Source organism: Torulaspora globosa, chromosome 4 (genome assembly GCF_014133895.1).
Source record: "Torulaspora globosa chromosome 4, complete sequence".
Taxonomy (NCBI): domain Eukaryota; kingdom Fungi; phylum Ascomycota; class Saccharomycetes; order Saccharomycetales; family Saccharomycetaceae; genus Torulaspora; species Torulaspora globosa.
Window position 1 is genome coordinate 1,038,425 of NC_050730.1, and position 24,661 is coordinate 1,063,085.

At 46.6% G+C, this 24,661-nt stretch overlaps 14 protein-coding genes and 1 pseudogene across 14 annotated transcripts; 6 read left to right on the forward strand and 9 right to left on the reverse strand.

Annotated features, from left to right (window-relative positions):
• Positions 1-195: 195 nt before the first annotated feature.
• On the forward strand, positions 196-582 carry HG536_0D05810 (uncharacterized protein; the record flags this gene model as incomplete). Its single annotated transcript, XM_037283838.1, has 1 exon — positions 196-582. One exon carries the CDS (start codon positions 196-198, stop codon positions 580-582), a length of 387 nt encoding a protein of 128 aa, XP_037139734.1.
• A 72-nt stretch (positions 583-654) lies between these two features.
• EMC4 (chaperone EMC4) lies at positions 655-1,242 on the forward strand (the record flags this gene model as incomplete). Its single annotated transcript, XM_037283839.1, has 1 exon — positions 655-1,242. The coding sequence occupies one exon, from the start codon at positions 655-657 to the stop codon at positions 1,240-1,242; it is 588 nt and encodes a 195-aa protein (XP_037139735.1).
• HG536_0D05830 lies at positions 1,040-2,111 on the reverse strand (annotated as a pseudogene).
• A 185-nt stretch (positions 2,112-2,296) lies between these two features.
• SEC15 (Rab GTPase-binding exocyst subunit SEC15) lies at positions 2,297-4,969 on the reverse strand (the record flags this gene model as incomplete). The annotated part of the gene is made up of 1 exon (XM_037283840.1): positions 2,297-4,969. One exon carries the CDS (start codon positions 4,967-4,969, stop codon positions 2,297-2,299), a length of 2,673 nt encoding a protein of 890 aa, XP_037139736.1.
• A 299-nt stretch (positions 4,970-5,268) lies between these two features.
• On the reverse strand, positions 5,269-6,789 carry DUG1 (metallodipeptidase; the record flags this gene model as incomplete). The annotated part of the gene is made up of 1 exon (XM_037283841.1): positions 5,269-6,789. One exon carries the CDS (start codon positions 6,787-6,789, stop codon positions 5,269-5,271), a length of 1,521 nt encoding a protein of 506 aa, XP_037139737.1.
• Positions 6,790-7,238: 449 nt separating this feature from the next.
• MRX20 (Mrx20p) lies at positions 7,239-8,069 on the forward strand (the record flags this gene model as incomplete). Its single annotated transcript, XM_037283842.1, has 1 exon — positions 7,239-8,069. One exon carries the CDS (start codon positions 7,239-7,241, stop codon positions 8,067-8,069), a length of 831 nt encoding a protein of 276 aa, XP_037139738.1.
• A 109-nt stretch (positions 8,070-8,178) lies between these two features.
• ADE57 (bifunctional aminoimidazole ribotide synthase/glycinamide ribotide synthase) lies at positions 8,179-10,566 on the reverse strand (the record flags this gene model as incomplete). Its single annotated transcript, XM_037283843.1, has 1 exon — positions 8,179-10,566. The coding sequence occupies one exon, from the start codon at positions 10,564-10,566 to the stop codon at positions 8,179-8,181; it is 2,388 nt and encodes a 795-aa protein (XP_037139739.1).
• A 385-nt stretch (positions 10,567-10,951) lies between these two features.
• On the forward strand, positions 10,952-12,961 carry MTO1 (tRNA modification protein MTO1; the record flags this gene model as incomplete). Its single annotated transcript, XM_037283844.1, has 1 exon — positions 10,952-12,961. One exon carries the CDS (start codon positions 10,952-10,954, stop codon positions 12,959-12,961), a length of 2,010 nt encoding a protein of 669 aa, XP_037139740.1.
• A 242-nt stretch (positions 12,962-13,203) lies between these two features.
• CNN1 (centromere-binding protein CNN1) lies at positions 13,204-14,109 on the reverse strand (the record flags this gene model as incomplete). The annotated part of the gene is made up of 1 exon (XM_037283845.1): positions 13,204-14,109. One exon carries the CDS (start codon positions 14,107-14,109, stop codon positions 13,204-13,206), a length of 906 nt encoding a protein of 301 aa, XP_037139741.1.
• A 217-nt stretch (positions 14,110-14,326) lies between these two features.
• Positions 14,327-15,130, forward strand: HAP2 (transcription activator HAP2; the record flags this gene model as incomplete). Its single annotated transcript, XM_037283846.1, has 1 exon — positions 14,327-15,130. One exon carries the CDS (start codon positions 14,327-14,329, stop codon positions 15,128-15,130), a length of 804 nt encoding a protein of 267 aa, XP_037139742.1.
• A 146-nt stretch (positions 15,131-15,276) lies between these two features.
• On the reverse strand, positions 15,277-18,150 carry CSE1 (importin-alpha export receptor; the record flags this gene model as incomplete). Its single annotated transcript, XM_037283847.1, has 1 exon — positions 15,277-18,150. The coding sequence occupies one exon, from the start codon at positions 18,148-18,150 to the stop codon at positions 15,277-15,279; it is 2,874 nt and encodes a 957-aa protein (XP_037139743.1).
• A 175-nt stretch (positions 18,151-18,325) lies between these two features.
• Positions 18,326-19,084, reverse strand: DOC1 (anaphase promoting complex subunit DOC1; the record flags this gene model as incomplete). Its single annotated transcript, XM_037283848.1, has 1 exon — positions 18,326-19,084. One exon carries the CDS (start codon positions 19,082-19,084, stop codon positions 18,326-18,328), a length of 759 nt encoding a protein of 252 aa, XP_037139744.1.
• A 153-nt stretch (positions 19,085-19,237) lies between these two features.
• Positions 19,238-20,125, reverse strand: BNA6 (nicotinate-nucleotide diphosphorylase (carboxylating); the record flags this gene model as incomplete). The annotated part of the gene is made up of 1 exon (XM_037283849.1): positions 19,238-20,125. One exon carries the CDS (start codon positions 20,123-20,125, stop codon positions 19,238-19,240), a length of 888 nt encoding a protein of 295 aa, XP_037139745.1.
• Positions 20,126-20,238: 113 nt separating this feature from the next.
• KAP114 (karyopherin KAP114) lies at positions 20,239-23,283 on the reverse strand (the record flags this gene model as incomplete). Its single annotated transcript, XM_037283850.1, has 1 exon — positions 20,239-23,283. The coding sequence occupies one exon, from the start codon at positions 23,281-23,283 to the stop codon at positions 20,239-20,241; it is 3,045 nt and encodes a 1,014-aa protein (XP_037139746.1).
• Positions 23,284-24,095: 812 nt separating this feature from the next.
• On the forward strand, positions 24,096-24,629 carry ANK1 (ankyrin repeat-containing protein ANK1; the record flags this gene model as incomplete). The annotated part of the gene is made up of 1 exon (XM_037283851.1): positions 24,096-24,629. The coding sequence occupies one exon, from the start codon at positions 24,096-24,098 to the stop codon at positions 24,627-24,629; it is 534 nt and encodes a 177-aa protein (XP_037139747.1).
• Between the last annotated feature and the right edge of the window lie 32 nt (positions 24,630-24,661).

A 24,661-nucleotide genomic window follows, 5' to 3' on the forward strand; every position in this document is an offset into this window, starting at 1 on the left:
ACTCAGTAGTGCAGCCTTCTAAAGGTTTCTGCAGAATGGCAGAAACATCAACGGTTCCCAGGCGAAATACCCAAACGTGAAAAATTCTACAATTATATATCAATTGCAGAGGCCTGCAGCCGTCATTGCCCATGTAGACCTCCAGCTGCCTCGTTCACCAGGGTTACAGACCGCATCGGTGTGGTTTTATGCGCAATGGAAGCGTCCGAAGATCTGGGCCTTAGTCAAGTTACCGAGTCATCAAGCGTGAATGCCACTGCTTCGATCGCTGGTCCTCCTGATGCCAATGCCGATCAGGATGCTTCCTGCAATACTGCTAATCCTCTGGGCGTTCAGCAGCGAAGGAAAAACGCACTGATCAGCATATGGCATTTCCTCAATTCTGAAACTTGCAGCATAGTTTGCCTCCTCCTCCTCTTCATCAACACAATCCAGCTGTATCTCTTCTTCCTCTACAGTCTGCTGGTTATGCCATTGCACACCAGCCGCATGCTGAGGGCCAACAACCTGGAGTTCATCATCAGCCAGCTCCCAGATAGCTATATAGACTACAATTTCTTCGAGAGCCTGGGCGTTCTATAGCAGCGATTGCTGTGCGTTGTGTATGGTATGCTAGTTAAGTATGCTTAACCGACAAGTCAAGTCGTCAATCTTATGGAACAAGAGCCAGGTCAAGGGAACAGAATGGAACCGAATCCGGAGGAGTGGGCGGTCAATCTGGTGGATCCAAGGTATATAAAGGGTCTTGCAGTTGCCCCAGCGAACCGGATACCTGATCCACCAGGATTCAAAGTCAAAGGTGAGAGGGAGTCGACGTGGAAGCCCAAAGGCCAGAGCGATAGCGGGGGAAAGAGGAAGGATATTGAAGCCTTGCAGCTTCAAAAGGCCTGGCAGATTGCGCTACAGCCTGCGAAGGCCATCCCGATGAATTTGTTCATGTCGTACATGTCCGGAACGTCGCTGCAGATAATCCCCATCATGACAGCGTTAATGCTGCTCTCTGGACCCATAAAGGCCATATTTGGCGTGAGAAAGGCATTCAAGCCAGTGCTGGGCAACTCAGCAACAGAAAGCCAGATCACGGCTGCGATGGCAATGTACATTATATTCCAGATGGTGCTGATGTTCATCGGCTTGCGCAAACTGAACTCTATGGGACTAATCCCAAACACTAGAAGTGACTGGCTATCGTGGGAGAAACGCGCGGATTACAATAAGGGCATCAGATCGTTTATAGTTTGAGCCTCCGATCAATTCTATACACTCTATTGACTAGCTTGCTCTTTGAGCTTGTTTTCGTAGATCTGTTGAAGGTTGTACTTCCTGTACTTCGTTGCGTAATCGCTATTCACAACTGACATTCCTATGTTATTCTTGAAGCATTCCACCAACACCAGCTTTTCATAGTTCTTCAGATCAACGCAATGTTCATACGAACCGTCCCGCACTACGCTTCGAACTATCTGCTTGATGATGTCGGGCCTTTCGAGAGCATTAAAGTTCCTTCTGGTCAGCTCCACGGCGAATCTGATGTTTTTCTGACAACCTTCGTTGTGGAAGTGAGGTGCTAAGACACGTTCGGCCAGTTTGATCAGTTGCTCCATGCTCGAACTGCAAGAAGAGGTGATAGGCGTCAATTTCTGAATGTACCTCGTCCTCTTCTCCGTGTTGGAAGGCTCTGCCAGGTCTTTTATTATCCTTTCCACAAACTTCTCAGGTTCAACAGGCTTCCTGGTTTTACAGAATATGACGCACTCACAATTCAGGTCAATAAACTGCAGTATCTCTTTCTTCTTCTCGCCATTTTCATCCAAGCCTTCTCTCTTATCCTTGAGCTCTGAGAGTTCCAGTTTGATCTTATCCTCAACGGACAGCTCCTCCTCGTTCTGGTCATCTTTGAGTTGTTCTTCTGATTGCAGCTCATCGCCGTAAATCTCATGCAATTTCTCTTCGAACAATAAACCTAGCTCCTGAGCAGCCTGTCTTTCATGTTTCCTGGCACAGGTAGCATATATCCCAGACGTTGAAGGGTCCAAGAAGCCAGATGACAGCTTGAACTTGATTTTTCGATATCAGTTAGTTGCTGAAGATGATACTTCTCTAGAAAGCATATTGACATACTTTTTTCCTGCCTTTGGAATCCTCAGACGATTTGGAGGGCCTTTTTGTACCCATTCTCAACTAATGATGCTAGCTATGTGCTTTTAAGGTGGAGTATCGAACTGCAAGCACTTCTCTTACTATGTATACGTTTTTTTTACGTCCGATGGATTAACTAGCTACTCGATGATGCTACTCAATGCCTATTGAAAAACTTGGCGATTCTGCTGCTACTTGAGCTCAGGTCCCGACCAGTTGAATCTTCGCCAAGTGAGCCACGGCTGTCGTCCTCGAAGGCAGTCGCAGTAGACGAGCGTACTTGAGCCTTTCGTATCAGAATGCTGGCATCTTCTGGCTTCACTCGAGGATACTTTCTTGGCCTAACTTCTGGGTTTGCGTATTCCGTGAAGTTATCCTGCTTGAGCAGTTCAATGCACTGCTTTAACTCAGTGAAAGTTGCTTCAAGCGACTTGATATTGTTCTCAATAGAATTTACTGAGCGACCGATTCCATTAAACGTCGGAGATGTTGCCGTCACGGGAGACTGTAACTCGCTGCCATTGTTGAAACTATCTTCGCCGGACGTAGGAAATATTCTCGGTATTATGCTTTCCAAATACTTGATGTCGACTTCGAAATTCAGCACGCTTTCTTGGGATATATGCTCAGGAGTACCGTGGAGTAAAATATCTAGAAATTGTCTGGTTAATGAGTCGAACTCTCTGAAAATCAGCAAAGTTTGAACACTATAGGGCAGATTGACCAAGGTGGAAGAAAACATCATTTCTAGAAACTGCGCAATATCGATGATCGAGATATCGGGTTCCGTCCTAGTCACTGTAGCATTCCAGTCCAATTCCACGGTCTCTAAAATATCTGAAACTTTCGTATCGATCAGCTCGATAAGCTTAGTTTCGGCGTATTTTCGACTCTCAATGTACTTTTTTATCGATGATAATTTTATTTCTAGTGTTGGGTTTTGCATGATATTCTCCTTAGTCATGAGATGGCTGAATTCTCTTGCAGCTACGATAAAGTAGTCCAAATTTATCAGAATTTGCGCAATTTCTTCCCTCGAGGTTGTGTCCAGCTTTGCTCTTATCTTTTCATTCACAACCTTGCTGAAAATAGAATCTATGGTGTTGACTAGAGTGTTACTCAGCGTGTGCAGATCATGGCGATAGAAAAAACCAATAAAACCTGTCAGCTTTGCATAAGTCTTCTTCATTAGGGTACAAGTCATTGGATAGAGAGGAGAAAAAGGTAAAGTTACAACAAACTCGCCGTTTTCATCTGTGGCATCTTTCTGGCTCTTCACTAGCTCATCCTCTTTCATCCAGCATATTTTCAACACCTTTTCGTAAAGGTGGCGATCATTGATAGTTAATGGCATAAAGTCGTCATCATTAAGTAAGATCTCGAATTCGTTTTTGAATGCGATGCTTGTTATGCGACAGAACTTCGAGAATATGGACCCCAAGATTCTGAGCAGCGGCTCGATGTCCAGTTGATAATTTTCTAGAATCGCAACATAAACGCACAAAAAGTCCTTGAACTGAGTCAGTTCCTCCTCAGTTTTCAGTTTATCACTGACGAAGTATCTGAGATATGGTTCCATTCTGTTCATGAGAGCGTCCCAAAACTCATTGGTAGCACTATAATTATTATTCACAAGCGTAAAGTCGGTGAACTTGTTTAAGGTGATATCGTAGAGCAGAAACCCTAAGATCTTGAGGAAATACTCCCTCAGATGTTCAATGTTCAGTACCTGTGCAAAAGGATCATTTGACAAATCACCCGGTTTGTGACTAGGTGGCGTTGACCTGGATTTCTTCCAAGATAGAGGATCTATCAGTTTGGTCTTCCTGAAATCATATTCCTTGCTAGTTTCTGATATCAGATAGTCAAGCTCACCAAGTGTCTCAAATATTAGTATTGAGTCATGAAACTCATCTAAATTGAAGAACCCTAGCAAGTCAATTTTGCTCAAGATTTCTTCATCTCTAAGTGATATTTCCACGGGCGAGTTGAATTTGAAATTTGCTAACTTCATTCCTTCACGCTTTTGCAACCAGTTTGGCACAAGCTCATCGACGTAGACGCTGAAAACTTTCTCACCTACAGTATTCAAGTTCTTTCCGAGATTGGAATTGAAAGAGTTACTTATGAGATTTATGCACTCATCTTTTATGCTCTTCTTCAAAAACGGGATGGAAGCATAGATCTCTTTCAAAAATTGAAAGTTGTAATCCTTGAAGTCTTGCAGGTAGATCTTCTCCAAACTGTCGAGGTTTTGCAGTGCTTTAAAGAAATCAGCTTCAATAATCAACTCTTGGCATTTATTAGCAAGTTCCAGGATTTGAAGTATCTTACTTATCAAAATTGTCGCCTCTGATATTTTCATCGAAGTCTTTTTGTTATTCACATAAAGCTGTTTCTTCATAATTACCTCATTTGTTGAGTGGGTGAGTTCCTCTTGCAGCTCATTGACCTCCTGTAATAACGAGTTCTCAATCAGGTCTTGAATCTGTGATACTTGCCCGATCGAGTTCTTTAGCTTGTCACTTACCTGGGAGTCATGCAGGAATTGCATTTCCAAGCCTTCAAAATTGTCATCTATGGAATTGGGGAGCTCTTCAGCAGCTAACCCAAGTTGGCCTTTTTCGATGCTTTGTCTTAAGAATGGCGTCCATTTCTCAAATACCTGAGTGTCTAGATCAAAGAAGTCCTCCTCGCTATGAGGTGCTTTATCACTAGTATTTAAATCCTCATTTTCACTGTTCTTCTCCCTAACTAACGAGGCTGGAGTGCATGAGAGCAGGACTTTTTGAAACTCCTGCGTTAGTGGATATTGTCCTTCCTGATCCATATGTGTAAGCAAATTGGAGCGATAAGATGGATCAACAATTTAGTAAGACTTCAGCTAGGTTTCAAGCAGGAATTAAGTCGATAGGGGCTCCTTTTGTAGTTATTTTTGACAAGTTAGTCAATATAGTGTTTTCGTCAAGGTCCTAAGAGCTCGCTTAACCTGAAAGAGCGACATCGAATGCCTTAAGTTAAACAAAATGGAACAGCACAGCAATAGCCCATTATCTTGGGTCTATTTGCCGCTCGAATGCAACAGACTACTTTTCAAAATACTAAACACTGACGAAAATTATATAGCCGTTAGCCGGATTCAGCGTAATAGTGCAGGTAAGCGGCCATGGTCTTCATACCATTCATGTAGTTACTGATATCAAGCTTTTCGTTGGTTGAGTGAGCCCCGTCGTCTCCTCTTCCAACTGGCAACAGGATGACGGAGGTATTCAAGCATTGCTGGAAAGAGACAGTGATTGGTATAGAGCCACCTTCTCTGGTAAAGTCAGGGTCGACTCCATAAACCAACTTAGTAGCCTTTGCGGCTGCCGTGAAGGATGGACTGTGTGGATCTGTGATCCAGTAGGCACCATCATGGATCAGTTCTGTGGTACACTTGTTTGGCGAGCCCAACTTCTTGAACACTTTATCACAATGGTCGATGACCAGCTTGTCAAGCTTCTTGGAGTCCATATCTGGCACGGTTCTGATTGAGAACTTCCCATTGACCTTGGCTGGAATAACAGTTTTGGCTCCTGCACCAGAAAAAGCCCCCTCAACGCCATGAAGGGACAAAGAAGGATATCTCCATCTGTGCATCAAGATGTCCTTTGGCTTCTGGTACAAACTGGTCTTAGAGCCGGTAGCCTCGTTCAAGTCGTCTAAGCTAAAGTCAATGTTATCGTAAAGCTTCTCTTCCTTCTCAGTGAGAGGCGCCACCATCTCAGCGACACCATCGATCAAAATGTTACCCTTTGAGTCGACCAAAGAGCTCAAGACCTGCACCAAGTCGATCAGTGGCTCAGCGACAGTTCCACCGAAGATACCAGAATGCAAATCAGCCGCTGGCCCCTCCACGGTAGTCTTGTAGTAGTTGACGCCTCTCAAACCGTAGGTCAGGACAGGTTTCTTCGTGCCCAACCAATAGTTATCGGAAATACAAACAGCGTCGACATCCTTAAAGTACTTACCAGCCTCCTCGGCGATCAGTTCCTCCAAGCCAAGGGATCCCGACTCCTCCATACCTTCGAAGCATGTGATTAGGTTCACAGGCAACTCAACTTCAGCTTCTCTGTGTGCTTGTACAACATTCAGCCATGCAAGCAGAGGGCCTGTGTCGTCAGTCGCTCCTCTGGCTCTCATCAACTGCTTCTTCTCGTCGACATGAAGTTTGAACGGCTCGGTCTCCCAGCCGTCACTGAGCTTGGCAGGCTGCACATCGTAATGGCCGTAAACCAGCAAGGTCTTCTTCTTCGGATCGCTCCCGTAGCGAGACAGAACCACTGGCGGCAGCTGTAGATTAGGGTCTTCCACGGGAGGAGGCTGCGTGCCCAAATGCTTCAACTGGATATCAGAGAATCCTAGTCTCTGCAATTGCTCCACCAAAAAGTGAGCTTTTTTGACCACCATTGGTCTAAGGGACTCATCGCCAGATACAGCAGGAATCTCAACAGCGCTCCCGAGGATGTCGATGAATTGAGACTTCAATTCGTCGACCTTGCCGAACAGTTTGTCAAACTTTGGTTGCAAAGAGGCAGATGCAGACATAATTGAGCGACCTAGCAATGGTTTGGCAGCAAATCTAGCACTATGGATAATGCTGATGACCATACAAGAGACCTTCACTGTCTCTTGACTGTCTTCAATCGTGGGCTGACTGATAAGACAAGTTCCCTATTTGGCGAAATGTGTCAAAGGACTGAGCCCTAACACATCATTAGGGCTCAAATCTTGAATAAATTGAACGATTGAAAGGACTTAAAGAGCAGGAAGAGAGGGCATTTTGCGGTGGTAGTTGATCGAGAGTTGACCGTGCTCCTTGCAATCGGGTTCGAAGATGGTTGGAGAGGTATGAGACTCTTTTTGCGACCGTTCAGGGCCAAAATCGCTAGTTTTATGGTACTAACAAGAAGAAATAACGAAAGAGCGATACTTTCAGCCAAATCGTCGCTGGCAGCGCTGCTGCCGTGTTCCAAACCACTGTATCGTATCCCTTTGAGTTTCTGAAGACTGGGCTGCAATTACATAGGTCGCTGCCGGGAGTGCCAGCATTCAACGTGATGTATCCTCTGAAGGTGTACTTCGCAGGATGCTCAGCGTTGAACGTGGGGGCGCTATTCAAGACGTTTACAAGATTCACTACGTTCGACAAAGCTTGCCAGCTGATGAGAGATCCCAGTCTACCGTCTACCGCGCCCATTTCCGGCCCCAGACTGCTGGCAGCCGGTACCGTCACAGGCTTCATGGAGAGTTTGTGGATCATTCCTTTTGAAAACATCAAGACCACGATGATTGAAAACTCTTTGGCACATTCAAATGGTACTGTAGCTGCCAAAGAAGTCGAGGCGCCCAGGTCAAGACCTAGTTTCCACAAGGCTGCAGTTCCGCTCAGCCCCAGAGAAGCAGCATTCTTACAGTACGAAAAGAGTCCGCCTTTGCACTTTTTCCCTACAATAAAAGAGATTTATGTGACCAGGGGACTACGGGGCTTCCTTCAAGGTGCGATGCCCACCATTTTTAGGCAAATCGGAAACTCAGCTGTGAGATTTACTACTTACACGACCTTGAAGCAATTAATTGCGCCCAACAAAGCCCTGAATGAATACTACGCTTTTGGGCTTGGAGTAATCTCCTCGTGTGCGGTCGTCGCAATGACGCAACCCATCGATGTGGTCAAGACAAGGATGCAAAGTAAGTATAGTTGGAAAACTTACAAGAATTCCGTCAACTGCGCCTACAGGATATTCGTTGAAGAAGGCTTTACCAAGCTCTGGAAAGGATGGACTCCTAGGCTGTTCAAAGTGGGACTATCCGGAGGAGTGTCGTTCGGAATCTATCAGTACGTCGAAAACCTCATTGCTGCAATGAGACATGAAGGATATCTAAAGTGATGCCCATCGACAGCCTTATATTCTGTACATATATCTTGATTCAATAAGTCTTTGCTCTGCGATCTGTTATTGGTTTATAATTTTACAAATAAGTTATATTATCGATTCTCTAGTATAGATTGTTAGCGTTCTCTACAACACAGCCTGGTTGGTTTTCTTCTCTTGCCACCAAAGACCCAATTTCGTAGACCGTTTCATTGGCTTCCTCTAATAGTTGCCTCACGCGGCTGACGTTTTCTCTCTTCACTATAAGAACCATACCAATACCCATGTTAAAAGTCTTCAGTATATCGTCTAGGGGAACGTTACCTGCCTTCCCAAACCACTTGAAGACCTGTGGGATTTCCCATGCAGAAATGTCAACTTTCGCTTGTAGATGTGGTGGCAAAGCACGAGGAATATTCTCAATTAGTCCACCACCTGTGATATGGGCCAAACCAAGAAGGAGTTTCTCCCTGATGGATGGTAACAATTGCTTGACATAGATCCTTGTTGGAACCAAGATTGCTTCACCAAGTGTCTTGTCGGCGTCCCATGGACATTGGGCATCCCAAGAAATTCCAACATGCTCAATAATTCTTCTTACAAGCGAAAAGCCATTGGAATGAACGCCATCAGATGCTAGACCGAGCAGGACATTGCCGGCCTCCATTTCGTCGATCTTGGGTAAGATATCCTGTTTTCTAACAGCACCAACAGCGGTACCATTAGTATCGTAATGACCTGCTGGGTACATACCAGGCATTTCAGAAGTTTCTCCGCCAACTAGAGCGCAACCACTTAGAATGCAACCGTCAGCAACACCGGAAACGAAGTCAGAAGCGATCTTTATGTCCAATGCGCCTGTGGCGAAATAATCGAGGAACAGCAATGGTTCTGCACCTTGCACAACCAAATCGTTAACATTCATGGCGACCAAGTCAATACCGACCGTGTTGTGAATGTTTGTTTCTTGCGCAATCATTAGCTTGGTACCGACACCGTCGGTGGCTGCCACTAGTAAAGTGTCTTCGATATCGTCATATCCTGCTTTCTTCAAGTCGAAAAGTCCACCGAATCCACCGATATCGGAGTCAGCACCTGGTCTTCTAGTAGATTTCACTTTATCCTTAATCTTTTGAACAAACAAGTTTCCATTATCGACAGAAACACCTGAGTCAGCATATGTAATACCACTTGGTAAGTTCTCGGCAGCCTTAAATGCACGGTGAGCAATGTCTTTTCTGAAGTATCGGTTGTTGAATTTTATGCAGTCAACGGCTTGATACGCTTTGTCAACTGCTTCTCTTAAGGTGGGAGCTACAGCTGAGGCAGCAATTACTCTACCACCAGCGGTGACAATTGAACCATTCTCCTTAAGAGCAGTACCGGCATGGAAAATGAAGGAATCTTTAGGCAATCTGTCCTTATCAACTGTGATTAGATCTCCTTTTGCATAGCTCTCTGGGTAGCCACCAGCTGCGAGTACAACAGTTGTTGCGTATGCGTTCTCCTTAATTTTGATCTCAACGGAATCCAGTCTATGTTCGGCCGCAGCCAAGAAGACTTCAGCCAAGTCAGTGTCTTCGCTTAGCAAGGGAAGGACAGTCTGAGTTTCTGGGTCACCAAATCTAACGTTGTACTCCAAAACCTTTGGACCGTCTTTGGTCAGAATAATACCGGTGAAAAGAACACCGACAAAAGGTAGACGGTCCTTTCTCATACCATCAATACTAGGCTTGATAATCTCTGAGTCGATCTGCTGCAAAAGTTTGGGGGTGGCAACTGGTGCTGGCGCATAGGCTCCCATACCACCAGTGTTCAACCCAGTGTCATTTTCTCCGATTCTCTTGTGATCCTGAGCTGGGGGGAAATTGTAGTATACGTGGCCATCTGATATGGTCAAAATTGAAATTTCGTCACCTTCCAAAAACTCCTCGATAACAACTGCATCACCTGCAGAGCCAAATTGTCTTTCGACCATAATCGTCTTCAAAGCCTCTTGTGCCTCCTCCTTCGTGGTAGGAATCAAAACACCTTTACCAGCTGCAATACCGTCAGCTTTCAAGACCACATTGTAGTCTACCTTATCTAGGTATTTCTTGGCCTCGTCGTAGCTCGAAAAAGTTGCGTAGCGGGCCGTTGGGATATTATGCTTGGCCATGAAGTTCTTGGACACAATCTTTGAGCCTTCAAAGATGGCAGCCTTAGCTGAAGGTCCGAAGACTGGGACACCAATTTTGTAAAAGATCTCAGAGATCCCATCGACCAAAGGCTGCTCTGGGCCTGGAACCACCAGATTGATTCCCTTGTCCAATGCAAAGTCTGCCAATTTCTGGAAGTCAGCTGGAGAAGGGCTCAGCTCTGGGACGTTGATAACCTTCTCATCCGCCATAGATGCTGTGCCACCGTTACCAGGTGCAACATAAACCTTTCCCACGCTCTTGGATTGAGCCAATCTCCAAACTAGCGCATGCTCTCTGCCACCATTACCTAAAACCAAGATGTTCATTGCCATTCCTCCGCAAGCTCTTCCTGCTGAAGTTGAGCTTATACCAGGCCAAATTTATGCTCGAAAACAAGCACAAAGAACTTCCAAATGTAATATAAAGACTTGCGAGTCCTCAATGCTATCAGAAGCAACCGGTATACAACGATTCAGACCTAATCATCGTGGTAATTAAGGCCATCTCGAGGCCATCGATATGACGAGAGAAGTCAGTTGGAAAATTTTCAGAAAAAAAAAAATAATGCGTCTACCGTGGTTCGAACGGCCGCCACGGAATTTTTCACTTGAAAGATCGATGAGCGATGAGCTAGCTCATCACTAGAAATAAGGTTAATTGTACCAGCTTTGGGAAGTGTGAAGCGTTGTATTGGATTATAGGGCAGTATAGCCTGAGATGTTGAAACGAGGCTCAAATGTTATACGCCGGTGGCGCTTTTCTGTTGTCTCTAGGAGATGGCTGAGCTTGAATGCCGACCTGGAAAAAGCACTCGATGGGCTTCCCGACAACGGTGTTGTCGTTGTAGGGGCTGGACATGCTGGTTGCGAAGCGGCCGCTGGTTCCGCCCGTTCTGGTGCCAAAACCATACTGGTAACTCCGTATCTCGACAGAATAGGCACCTGTTCGTGTAATCCGTCAATGGGAGGCGTAGGTAAGGGAACTCTGCTGAGGGAAGTGGATGCTTTGGATGGTCTGGCGGCCAGAATCACCGATAAAGCGGGCATACAGTTCAAGATGCTAAATAAAAGTCGAGGAGCCGCCGTCTGGGGACCGAGAGCCCAGATCGATCGAGAAATTTATAAGAGAGAAATGCAACATGAGCTTGGTAATTATCCAAACCTGTCTCTTCATGAGGGTAAGGTCAAGGATTTGATAATCGATCGTCGAGTTCCCGCAACTGCCGGTCAATACGGAGCTGTGAGGGGTGTGATTTTGGAGGATGGAAACATCTTGAAGTGTTCTAAGGTGGTCATCACGACGGGCACTTTTCTTAGTGCTGAGATCCATATTGGATTGAAATCGTATCCTGCCGGCAGAATCGGTGAAGAACCGACGTACGGAATCAGCTCCACATTGGCCGACGCAGGGTTCAAATTGGGCCGGTTGAAGACTGGAACTCCTGCACGTTTAGACGGAAGAACAATCGATTATACACATCTGGAAAAGCAGTATGGTGACCAGCCGCCGCATACTATGAGTTTTATTAATGATAAAGTTTCAGTCAAGGAACAGGTTTTATGCTATGGGACACAGACGACGCCAAGCTTACATGACTATTTGCGATCAAATTTAGATCAGTCGGTACATATCAGGGAAACAGTAAAGGGCCCACGCTATTGTCCCTCTATCGAGGCAAAAATTATCAGATTCGCAGACAGGACATCTCACAGGATTTGGTTAGAACCAGAGGGCTTGAATACGGATGTGGTATATCCAAACGGTATCTCCAATTCAATGCCTGAAGACGTACAGGAGAAGATGATGAAGATGGTTCCAGGCCTAGAAAACGTCAAGATTCTTCAGCCAGCTTACGGTGTTGAATATAATTACGTGGATCCGAGACAATTAAATCAAACGTTGGAAACCAAGATAATCCCAGGGCTATATTTGGCAGGCCAGATAAACGGTACGACTGGGTATGAAGAAGCATGTGCTCAGGGTGTTGTGGCAGGCATAAATGCCGGTTTAGCTCTCTTAAAGAAAGAACCTTTAATATTATCACGTTCAGATGCCTATATCGCTGTCTTGATTGACGACTTGATTGTGAAGGGTATCGAAGAGCCCTACAGAATGTTTACTTCTAGATCCGAATTCAGAGTTAGTGTTAGGGCCGATAATGCTGATCTGAGACTTACAGAGCTTGCCCGCCGCCTAGGTGTGGTAGAAGACAAAAGATGGAATAAGTACCAAGCTGACAAAGATATTTACAACCAAGTAATTTCTGACCTCAAAGGATATGAACTTAGTGCCAGCAAGTGGTCAAATTATATGGGTATCGCGGTCGCGGATTCTGCCAAAAAAAGGTCAGCATGGGAGCTATTTAGGTTTAATGGCGTCAGCTTGGAGCAAATGGCTGATATCCTGTCAGATCTGAACATCAGAATGGGTGACATTCCTCGGCATGTTGCCTTGAAAGTGAACGTCCAGGGAAAATACGATCCTTATATGGCGAAACAGCATCAATATGTCAAAGCATTCCAAGCCGACGAGCATATGGTTCTTCCCTCGAATTTTGATTACTCTACGCTACCGACTTTGTCCTCCGAGTGCAAGACACTTCTTAACACAATTCAGCCATCGACAATCGGCCAGGCTCGGAGAATTCAAGGGGTTACTGCTTCTTCCTTGTTTGAGCTCTACAGGCTGGTGAAATCGCATCAAAAAACCCAAGGCCGCCAACTTTAACATCTTTCAAACAGATCCACGTTGGATGAACCCGTAGGTATGCTCGAAGCTCCTTTAATGAGATCTTGAATGGTCAATGGGAAGGCTCTGTTGTCTGTTCCTTAGTTTTTCCTGTAAATATGCATGCTAATATTCAAATGCAGATCTTTTACCTGCAATACATTTTTCTCATGAGACCCGCCATTTCGCATAGTCTAGTAACGTCTCCTGTGCGCCAACCTTTTCTGGTCATGGAATAGGGTTCAAGGAAAGAGCGCAGCTTCCAATTTGTTCAGGTCCTCTAGAGTCAAGTATTTGCAGCAAACCTCGAACAGGGCCTCATTGCTCGAGTTGGGAGCCAGCACTTCGAACTTCACAAACGCTCTGAGAATACTCTGCCTGTCCGGCACGATCCTACCTTCGTCGTCTCTCATTTCTTGCGCCATTCCCTTCAGAAGTGCTTCAGAAGCGGTTTGCAGAGCCCTCCAGCCTGCTTTCCCGAGCCGCATGCCTTCGCTCTCCATGTAGAGCGACAGACAACGCCTCAGACGGGACGTCGTGAGCGGCTCCGGCTCGTCGGGCTCAGAGACCTCACTGTAGCTGTCGTCACTCAAATCGTCCTGTTGCACCACGCCAGGCTCTTCGTAGACTCCTTCAGGCTGCCCGCTGGCAACCGTGAAACTGTTCTCAACCGGCGCCAGAGACTCTACGCTGCTCGGAAGGTCCACAAACGCCTCCGGCGTATCAGAGACACTCTCTACGTCTTGGATGACGATAGGCGTTTGAACTTTCCTAATCTTCGGTCTTGCTCGATCTGCTTTCAGCAGCGAAAACACAGAGTCCTTCAGCACATTCACTGAGCTCGTCCCAGCTGCAGGATCGCTCTCCAAAACCCCCCGGTCCTCCTCCATCAACACATTGGTCAGGTTCCTCCTTTCCTGCAGCGCCAGCACCGCACTCAGGTCTCGCAGGTACGACTTCAGTTCCACTGGATCCTCCCGCACCCTGCTTTCGTCAATCCACGACTCAGGTCTCCGTTTCAGCCCGGGTGTCGCACTTCTCAACAGCTCATCCTTCAGCCTCCTTTCCTCGATAGCCCGTTCCCGGAACGGCGTCCCACGGCTCGTCTGTCCGTCACTCACATCCCTCGACCCTCTAGGAGTATCCATCAAACCCTGCCAGCTCTCAGACTTCTCATCTGTGTTTATATACTTTTAATGGCGGCAATTGAAGTCTTAAAGAAGCTGGTATTATGATGCCTTTGTACGGCGGACAGCGTCAATAAGCTTGACTCTTAGAGATGGCAAGTTAACTCGATTAGCAGGCCGTAAGGCAGTGATATTTCAGGATTAGAGGGCTGCTTGGAGCTGGTATTATGGGTAGAGTATGACTGAGGAGGAGGAAGAGTATCAGCCGCTAGAGATCGGGTTTGGTGCGTATTCGGCGCAGGAAGTGGTTCTGCCAAGTCGACCAATGGAAAAAGAGCAAGAGGAAGCAGTGAAAAGGCCTGTGGCGGAGCAATCGCAGACGGAGATGTATTTATATGATGGGCCGCAGGTGCCCGGGAGACAGGAGTCGAAAGCGTCGCTTCCGGACGATGGAATGTCTGGCATGCAGCGAAGAGAATTGGAACAGCAGTCGCTGGAAGGTCCGTCCGAGGGCCATACAGGAGCTGTTGCATCGGGGTTTCCGTATCCGGCGGATCCATCGGGCGGCCAGGGCGCCTGGGGAGAGATCAGCCTGTGGGAATCGTCGGCAGAGAAGAAAAAAGCAGACGTAGGATACGCCCAAGGGAGCTACGAGGCTGCGAGAATCGGCACCCAGCTGCAGGAGACAGCACAGCAACCTTTCTATGTGAACGCGAAGCAGTATTACAGAATCATCAAGCGTAGGTATGCCAGAGCGCGTCTGGAGGAGAATATACGAATATCGCGGGAGCGGAAACCGTACTTGCATGAATCGCGACATAAGCACGCGATGAGAAGACCTAGGGGGCAAGGCGGGAGGTTTCTGACCGTCGCTGAGATTAAGGCCATGAAGGCTAAGGAATCGCCAGAGTCGGTGCAGTCCTCTGACGCTGCCACGCCGCAGCCGGATAGTAGCAAGGACGCCGAGACGCAGGCACCGGTGATAACACAGCAGGACACCAGTCAGAATAAACTTCCTCCGCTGAGGAAAAGTGAAGCGTAACGCAGGACGATTCATGTTGTATTTATAAATTCAAGGTTTGGAGAAGCATGCAGAGTTATGATTTGAGTAGATATTTCTATAAAATTAACCATCGACAGGGACGGCAAGTGTACTGGCTATCAGATACGGGTCTTCGTCTCGTGCAATCAGGATATTGATAGCAGAGCCTCCAGCTTCGATTGCGCATCGGCGGAAATCTGTGGAGCAAAAGTGTTCAAGATCGGCCCTTTTTGGCTGAGCTCGCGCAGCCGGCGTGTGATGTGCGCCCTCACTCCCTGTGTCAGATCTATGCCCGGCAGCGGATCGTATGGTTTTTCTGCAATGCTTGCTAATCTACTGAAGCTTGAGCCAAAGGTGGTGATTTCCTCAAGGTTGTCAATATCGAAGTAATCACTCTTCATGTTGGCAATGCTCTCAGAAGCAGCAGTCTCGACAATACTCTCCAATGTTTGTGGCAATAGTGGAGTGTAATCACCCGAGAAAGACATCCCGTCGATCATAATGTCTGTCATTCCTATTAACGCAATCTTCCGATCCAGTAAATTACCAATAGTAGGAAGGGTTGGGACCACAAAGCTCGACCAGATTTGTGAGAACAAGCCCTTCTGGACCTCATTGATAAACGAGATGACAAAGCTTGCACCACGCTTGATGCAGATCACGCCAAGGAAAACCACCAGCTTTTTCACATATCTTTCGGTTTTTGAACTCTGCAGACGTTGCAATAAAAGCACCGCGATCTGGTTCAGATAAGGCTTCAAAAGATTGGAATCGAAAAAGATTAGGATATCCTCAAGAAGTTCAAAACCATGAACGTCATAGGCTTTTGATGCGATTAGTCTTTGGAAGACTCCTAAAACTGGTACCAGATCAGGGAAAAGAGATTGATCAACCTTAATAAAGGCTTTTAACAGTCTTGTAACAGCAGGTATGTTTCCCTTGAGCTCCCATATCCCTGGGGATAAGATGGGCTGAGCCAACTGCTTTATGCTATCTGGTACGACTGACCCTTTCTCGACGATATATGCAATGATCTGAAAAACGTAGGGAACGAACTCTTGTATATCCTCTGACAAGATATTCAAAAATGTGGGCATTACAGTATTAGCCAATGCCGGAAGCGACTCGGTTGAGCAGTAAGCCATAATGGTACCAATCGATTCAAAAGAATAATGAGAAAAGCGAGGATTCGAGGGATTTCTGGATATTGCTGAAATGATACTGAGGAGCTGGCTTAAAAGCTCTGGAAACATTACCTGTACCGTGTCTTCAGATACCTGTAGTACCCTGAAGACAGCTCTCATAATGAATTCATTTTCTGCCAATTTCTCTGGCGATGAGTTTTGCTTCATGATCAAGCGCAGCAAATTTGTCAACAAGACATTAGCACTGCCCGATAAGTCTGATTTGTTGAAGATGAAAGCTGACGAGATGTTTGATTCTCTGATGGTCAGAATCCTTTCTATTGTGACAGCAGCATACGTGTAAACAACGTAATCATCAACTTCCAAAAACTCGGCCAGAATTGGCATAATTTCGATGAGCTGGGTCTTATTCAGTTGATTCCTAAAGACGTAAACGTACTTGATAGCGTCAACTCTCAGTATGATATGTGGAACATCTTTGGTCAGATCTGGGGCAATTTGCTTGGTAAAAAACTCAACAACATTCAGTAAGCTATTGATCGACGAAACCCCGCTACTTGTTACGCTAGCGTCCACCGCTAGGGCAGTGAAAAGAAACACGCAGAGATCCTTGTATTTCCAGTTAGACGAAGGGTCCGATTGATACAGTTCAAAGAACTTCTGAATATGAGTGGAAAAAACGTTCGTCACGAGTGGTTCATTCTTTGATTTCAATTCTTTCAAAAAATCAGAACAAGCTCTTCTTCTTGTATCTGTATCGGAGCCCTCCAAATCTCTACGAATGTACTCAATCGGATCATCTTCAAACAGTTCAATATCGGACTCACGTATCATAACGTTGGGCAACACTATCTGCTCGACTACGTTGTTCATCGCAAATTCATTATTGAATACTTCAAAGTACTTTGGAATTCTTGAGACTGCTGAGAGGAATGACAGCGATTTCGAAACAAGGATGTCATACTTGGGGTCCGTCGATAGCGAAGTCAGTAAGTCCCATGTTATCTGTATGAATTCATTAATCATAGGTCCGAACACATCTTCATACCTTGCCGTATAGAGCTGTACCAGTTCCTGGATGGAGGACTTGACTTTTATTAGCACGCTGGCTTGCTCCGTTTCATCGGGGTCGTCCAGTAAACGGTTTTTGTACGCGAGGTACTTATGTAGGATACCCATACCTGTCATAATATTGTCCTCAAAAAACTCGGGGATATCTTGGCAATTGAAGTCGTAGTAGAGCTTGACCAGCACCAGCAAGACGTCAAAAAGCAGGTTCAGAGCAGCTTCGTTGCCCTCATTCTTAGAGATTTGCTCATCAACGCTCTTCAGCAGATTTAAAAAGGGAACGGCAAACGCATCTAGAACCGCCTTGATCTCGAGAAACAATTCGTCGGATCTGAAAAGGGGCCTCCATCTCTTGAAAATCGAATGTGCCACCATCAAAACACCTTTGTTCGTTACCATATCGTCTGGCGACAAACTACTGGCCAACTCGCCCAACAGCGTCGGCCATCTGTGAGGAAAGTCGGAATCTGCAATTTCCGATATCGCCTCACCGATCTGGATTTGCAGATTATTGGGAAGCGCGATCATCAACGGAACTATCTCTTTCTTGATGAGCTCGACGTTGTTCGGCGAGAGCAGGTGATTGCCATCCTCATCGATCCATTTCCTTCTGATGAAATTCTTGAAGAACAGGGCACCGGCCAGTCTAGTAGGATTCGGCAAATTGCTCGATGCCACAACATGCAACAGGGTCAACCCAAACCCGTCCTGGTTTTCCAAAGACTTCAAGCTTTTCTCGGCGTTCTTCGACGTCGATGCCACTACGGATTCCGCCAAAAACCTGGCAATGGTTTCAATATCTGACATGTTTCACTGCCCGATGGTATGCGCTTGAACAATGGTTCTCAGATGCTAATGCAACGCCTGGAAGTGGTCTGCTACGGCTCTCCAGTCACCAAATACGCCTTGCTTGCAATGGTTCAACACCTGTAGGTCTAAAATTTTGCTAGCTATTATAGCCTTTATGGTCACGTGATCCAGATCATCTTAACGAGCACTCACTCATAAGCTTACTGCCGTGGCCAAAGCATTGTATGAGCTCTGTGGAGGCCATTGAGAGCTTCTTGGATGGCGCAAAGACCCGTATTCCTCTCAGATGGGTGTCCTTACCGTTTTCGTGGTTCGCCGGGAACACAAATCTGAGATACTGGCACTTCAACAGCTTGTCGTGCGGTCTGCTGTCTTCGAAGGTCAGAGATACCCATCCATTGACGTTCCTCACCTCGAGGGTCTTGTAGAAAAGTGCGTCTGATGGCGAGTGGCCCGCGTAAATGCAGACAAACCTTGGCGTGTACGACTCATCCGCGATGAGGGAGAAGTAAAGCATCAGCTGAACGATGCTCATGCGCTTGCTGAAATAAACCTCGATTTGGTGGGGTTGCGAGCCGTCGCTCTGCCAGAACGTCTCGGGATCGTCGTCTAATGCATTCTCGATGGGGTTCCCGGGCTTAGACGAGGAGGCCTTCCAGTGGGCCAGACGGCTCACGTCGGTCATGTTCTCATAGTCGAATAGCTGCAAGCCTTGTGTAAACCTTGTTGCCAGCTTTTCTGGTGTCATAGCCGCGAATTGCGACTCCTCCTGGATCCCATTCACAAACATCCGTCTCGTATTTTCGTCTCCGACTGTGTCATCCAGGACCACTCTCTTACTGCGTCTCAAGGTGGTCGGCTTAAGCGCCGCTGAGGGAGCCAACTTATCCAGGATTGCCTCGATCTGCTCGCTGTCCATCTTGGCGCCCATGTTGACGATCGAGATGGCTTACCGGCGGGCCTGCCTTGCTTGTGGGCCTTTCGAGCTACCACATAAAATAGTTAGCTGTAACTTACGCATACAAGAGCTCGTGGTAAGGACTGGGCTATATACAAATAAAGCAGTTACACAGATCAGGACGGCTCAATGGTCGATCTTCAAGGAGAAATCGACGACCTTGCAGCCCTGATGGATGCTGCTTGTGCTGTAGATATCGATATCCGAGCAAAGGTATCCTTCCAAATTGTCTAATCTGAGCCCTCCGCTACACTCTAGCAGAAAATGCTTCTTGCCTTGCCATTTCTCCTTGAGGCTTCTAGCGCAGGTTTTCAGCGAGTCGTTCGTGAAATTGTCAAGCATAATGACATCCGCCCCCGCTGCGATGGCCTCATCTGCCTCCTGCTCGCTCTGACACTCAACTTCGATCTTTACGGCGAACCCGCAAGCGTCCCTAGCGCTCTTCACCGCCTCTGTGATCGAACCCAGAGACCAAATATGGTTGTCTTTCAACATCACCATGGAGGATAGGTCATACCGATGAGAGTCGCATCCACCAACTAGCATCGAGTATTTCTCCAAGCGACGCAAGCCGGGTGTGGTCTTTCTCGTCCCGGCAATAATCCCTTCGTAACCCACCTTACGGGCCAATTCTAGTGTCTGTCTAGCCGTGGTAGCGATTCCTGAGCTTCTGCTTAACAGGTTGAGAGCGGTTCTCTCAGCTAGCAAAATATCCTTGGCCTTCCCGGTAACTTTGGCGACAGCTAGCTTGCCCGTGGCACTCTCGGAGGGCTTCAATTCCTCGCCTTCCTTGTAGAACCATTCCACTTCCAATTGGCATTGGTTGAATACTTCTTGAGCAAATGGAACGCCGCTTAAAACACCGTCTTGTTTGCACAGCAAGGTAGCAGATTTACGCTCAGATCCCACAACATATCCACCGTAATCAAACGACGGCACATCTTCCTGCAGCCAGTTTGTGACTTCTTGCTTCCACTGGCCATTGGCAGGCAGTAAATTTTCAAAGACAGGCATTGAAGTCTTCTATGTGCTTTTCCTGGGTACTCTTGAAGATCGCTCCAAGCTCGGTTTTCTTTACTTATAACAAGGCTATCTACGATGTTCGTTTAGAAGGCAGATAAAAAAAACTACACCAAGTTCTCAGAAAGTATCTTCTTGTCAGATTCTGACAACGAGTTGTAGATGCCTCGGAAGTCGCTGGTGTTATTTGCAGCAGCAGCTTTGAAAAACGAGAGCAGGATCTCTCTTATGCTTTGGTCGCTGTAATCTCCCTCAAGTTGTATGCAAAATTCACCATGCGTGTCACCACTGTCAACTTGATCGTCATCGTCAACGTACTCCTGCAACTTTTCATAATCCAACACGTCCTCTACGTCTTCCCAGTCATCATCCGAGCCGTCGTTGTCTTCGGGCGTACCATTGTCCCTGCTGGCAATAAATCTCTCTGGGTCGGCCTGCTTGTCTTGAAAGTTCAGCTCGGCGATGAAGAGCTTGATTATCTTGGTGTATACAGAGACCTGTGTATATCTGTCAGGCATTTGTCTTGCCATGGACCTGGTGATGATCCGATCGCCCTCATACGGTATTATTTCGTCGTTCACCTGCATAGCCGCAATCCTCGCATCATTTAACAGGTATATCTTGATTAGAGCAACGATATTTTCTTTCGTCCTTCGTTCGCCTTTGATAAGCTCGAAAGACTCCAACCATATTGACATTATTGACTGGAGAGCATTTTTGCCCGTACCTTCGACGTTCATTGTGTATAGGAAATCTACCGTTTGCTGAGCATCCACAGACGCGAGGTAGCAAAACACGGATAGGAGATTGTGAGTTGTGGATATGTTCTTTGCTTGAATTAATCTGTTTGCAGCGGCTTGAAGGATCACAGGCATCATGTTTTCAATTTCTGTCGAGAATCTGGTGAATATAGTTACTATGAGGGAGCCAACGTGCATTGCAGCTACGTCCGAAACGTCAAATGACAGTAATCTGTCCAAAACTGCAACGATAGATCCGAGATGGGTAGAGACGATAGCCACTTCCGTGTTTAGTACCAAATAACTGAACGCCTCTGTGGCCAATTGCATCATTTCATCATCTTCGGCATCAAGAAGAAGGTTTTTCAGAGGTTCAAAGGCATATTTGCATACCAATGAGGGCAGATGGTCGTGCGCTGGCTTTTTTCTCATAAATATGGCCAAAAACTGTAACACCAATGACAAAAGTGGTGAATATGCGTATTTCAAGTGCGAATGTCCTTCAATAATTTTCAAGAATGATGGTAGGCAAGTCTCGACGTACTTTTCGTAATCCTTTCTGCTGACACCCTCAAGAAGCTTCTCAAGGCACTCCTGTGACTCCACAACGGTTTGAATGTTCGACGGGTCCTTGGCGGATATCGACAGCACTAGATTAAATTCGGCCTGGACTATCTCTTCATCCGCATCCTCGGGGAGGTTACATTCAATTACATTGTTCAACACCTCCATAAGTACACCGTCAGTATCGTCTTCGGCATTCTCAGAAAGTTGTGATATCAGGTTCAGCAGTCCTTTTTGACTAAACATGCGCACTTCACGATTTAGGACTGATGATAGTTCTGCAAAGTTTGAATAGTAAGTAAAGGCGACCAAGAAAGAGGCCCTGATTACATTATCATTCAGTGACAGTGCAATTTCTAAAGATTTTGAGAGAAGATGTGACGTCAATACTTTGATGTCCTCTAGTTCCTCCATGAATTTCCCTAACATCTTCGGTAGAACAAGCATTGTTCTAGAAATGACAAAGCTCACAGCATCATCAGAACATAGCATGGACTCCAGGAACGCAACAGCCTCTCTGGTTAAATTGACAATCTTGTCCGACGGTTGAGATTCGTTCTCTGCAATTGACTGTAGTAAGAACAGTAAAGATTCTTGAAACTTCCAGTTCTGTTTCCAGTCAGTTAGTTGAGAAACTTTAAGTAAGATATGTTCAAAAACCAGGTTGTAGTTTTCATCATCCATTGAGTTAAGTAACTCGCAAGCTTGATCTCTGGTGCTGAAACAAGCCGTTAATCCACTTTCCACCGAAATGTAACTATTGAAGTCATCCAACCAAGACGCAACGCTTTCATTGTCCAGACAACACAGGTTGCCTAGGGCGTCACAGATCGCCGAAACTTCTGTGGAGTTTAATTGAAAATGACATATAGCTGTCAAGAATTCCAGTATATGGATGGCGCATTCGTTCATCTCTTCAAGCTGATAATCAGGAAGGAAATCTTGCAAAATTGACAGATAAGCCTTGCCTGCGGTCTGAAGATCTGCGAGGGCAAGTTCTCTAAACGGCAAATAAAGCCCTTCAGGCACCAACTTTTTCGGAAGCTCGTTCTTTAGCAACGCTAGATCTTCGTAAACCCTTCCAGTTATTGGCAAGTTCAATGGATGGTCGGTAATCGAGCGGCTTTGCAAATACTCGCCCCACATCTTGAGCGCTTCTTTCCCACAGTGCGCTGCCATCTCCTTCCGCTTGGCGGCCGATGAGGAACTCACCGTCAACAGCTGCTGGAGACACGCATGCAACAAGTTGAACGCCGCCAGCCTAGCTTCTAAACTCGAATTTGGATTGTTGTGAATCTGAATAACGATGCGGACGGTCTCTAAACCGATGCCCTCATCGAAAAACATGTCCTCAGTCATCACATCATCGTATATTTCATTCAGCAAGGAAATCGCGGCCAGTGAATGCCTACTCAGAATCGCATCGTACACTGTCGACAGCAACTGCGGCCACTGGTCCGGGAAGTCAACGGCAGAAATCTGAACAACACAATACGATGCTGCGTTTCTTAGCTTCGTGGACTGCTCATCGCTCAAACAAAGCTCCAGCAGAGACTCTCTTGTCGTATCTTTGGCCGTTTCTTTCAAATTTGAGCACGACCTGTATGATTCGAAACCGGGGCTCCAGTACATAGTAATGAGCTTTCGCAATGCGAACAATGCAAACTGTCTAGACGACAAGGTATCTTGAGGATTCAATGCCACTCCCACCATCGAAAGAAACACTAGCGAAGCATCCCGATCACACAACTCCACCAATTGCGTCTCAGCTGCCCTTCTGACACGATCATCGGAAGACTGTGCCCCATTTATCAGCTGGCTGCTATCAAACATCAAATCCTGACCCATCTCGGACCTTTGGACGACTCTTAATCGTGGACAGGCTGTTAGATTGGTGTGATTTACAGTGTAACCTTATGAAGATTTCATAAGGCCGCGAGAAGCTCCAAGGGCATCGCTAAGGCAAGAAGACGAAGTGCATCGTATGCCCTGCATCTTGCTGCTACTAGGAGCAGTCCTAGATCGTTATGCACCCGCCAGGTGCCAATTGGAAACGTAGAATTCTTGGAGGCCCAGAGCCAAAGAACTTTGTAGATCGTTCAAGCTAGCTGGCTTGCTGCCTCGCCCTTGAAGAAGAGCTCCAGCTCTGCCTGCTGAGATGACGAGACGAGCTTGAATACATGCTAGGTCTTCTATCCACGGCCGAGGTCATCCTGGGAGAGGAACACCTTCAGCCGTTTCGTGACCATTCCTGGGCAAGTCGCTTCCGTCTGGCTATCGCTGAATGCTTGATACTGGCCCAGCCTGCTAAAGGACTCCGCTTTGGATCCGCAAGGAGCATTTACGAGATGGCTGGAGCAACCTTCATGAGTCGCACTGGAAGTGAACAAGACTCATCCTACATAGACATCACGGCCACAAGAGCCCAGAGCAGTGGCATTGACCTTCACGGCGATCTGGCTTGGCTATACATCGCACTGCTAAGCTGTCTGTAATGTCATTAGGGACTGCCAAAAAGCGCGAGTCGAATCTCCTATATCGATGTTGTAGCGACAAGGTGTAAGTAACCGGAGTGCTTGTGCCAGAGTAGCTATATCACGGCGTATCCTTGAATTTTGAGAACGATACTGTTGACTTAAGGTGCTTGCTGGTGGCTAACTATGGAATCTGAGGGAGCTTCGTTTGGAGAACAACTTTTAGAGGCCTCTAGGAGGAACAACATAGACTTGTTGGAGACAATTTTGGAGAGTCTCGCTAATGAGCCTGATAGGATTGCTGATCTCATAAACAGCTCAAAAGACCCGTTTGGAAACACTGCCCTTCATCTGTCATGTAAGTCCGGATCATGGGAGGTCCTGGACCTACTGCTAGACCAAGAAAATATCGAGATAGACCCACAGAATAAGGTCGATGGCGACTCCCCGCTTCATGTGGCTGTCAGGTACGCCCAAGAAGAGCCTGAACATGGGACGTTCATTGCGAGAAACCTCGTCGAAGTCGGTGCGGATCCAAGACTGAGAAACCGGCACAATCAAAAGCCCATCGACCTCATCCACGGCGATGAGCTCGACGAACTCATTGATTTGCTGCAAGGCGCGGAATTGGCCGCTGACATGGATGGCGATCAAGCGGAGGATGTGGAAGACGAAGTGATAGACGATGGTCCAGACGATGCTGATCCTGATGTCGAATAGACTAGACAAAGTTGCATAGCGTATTATCGGTC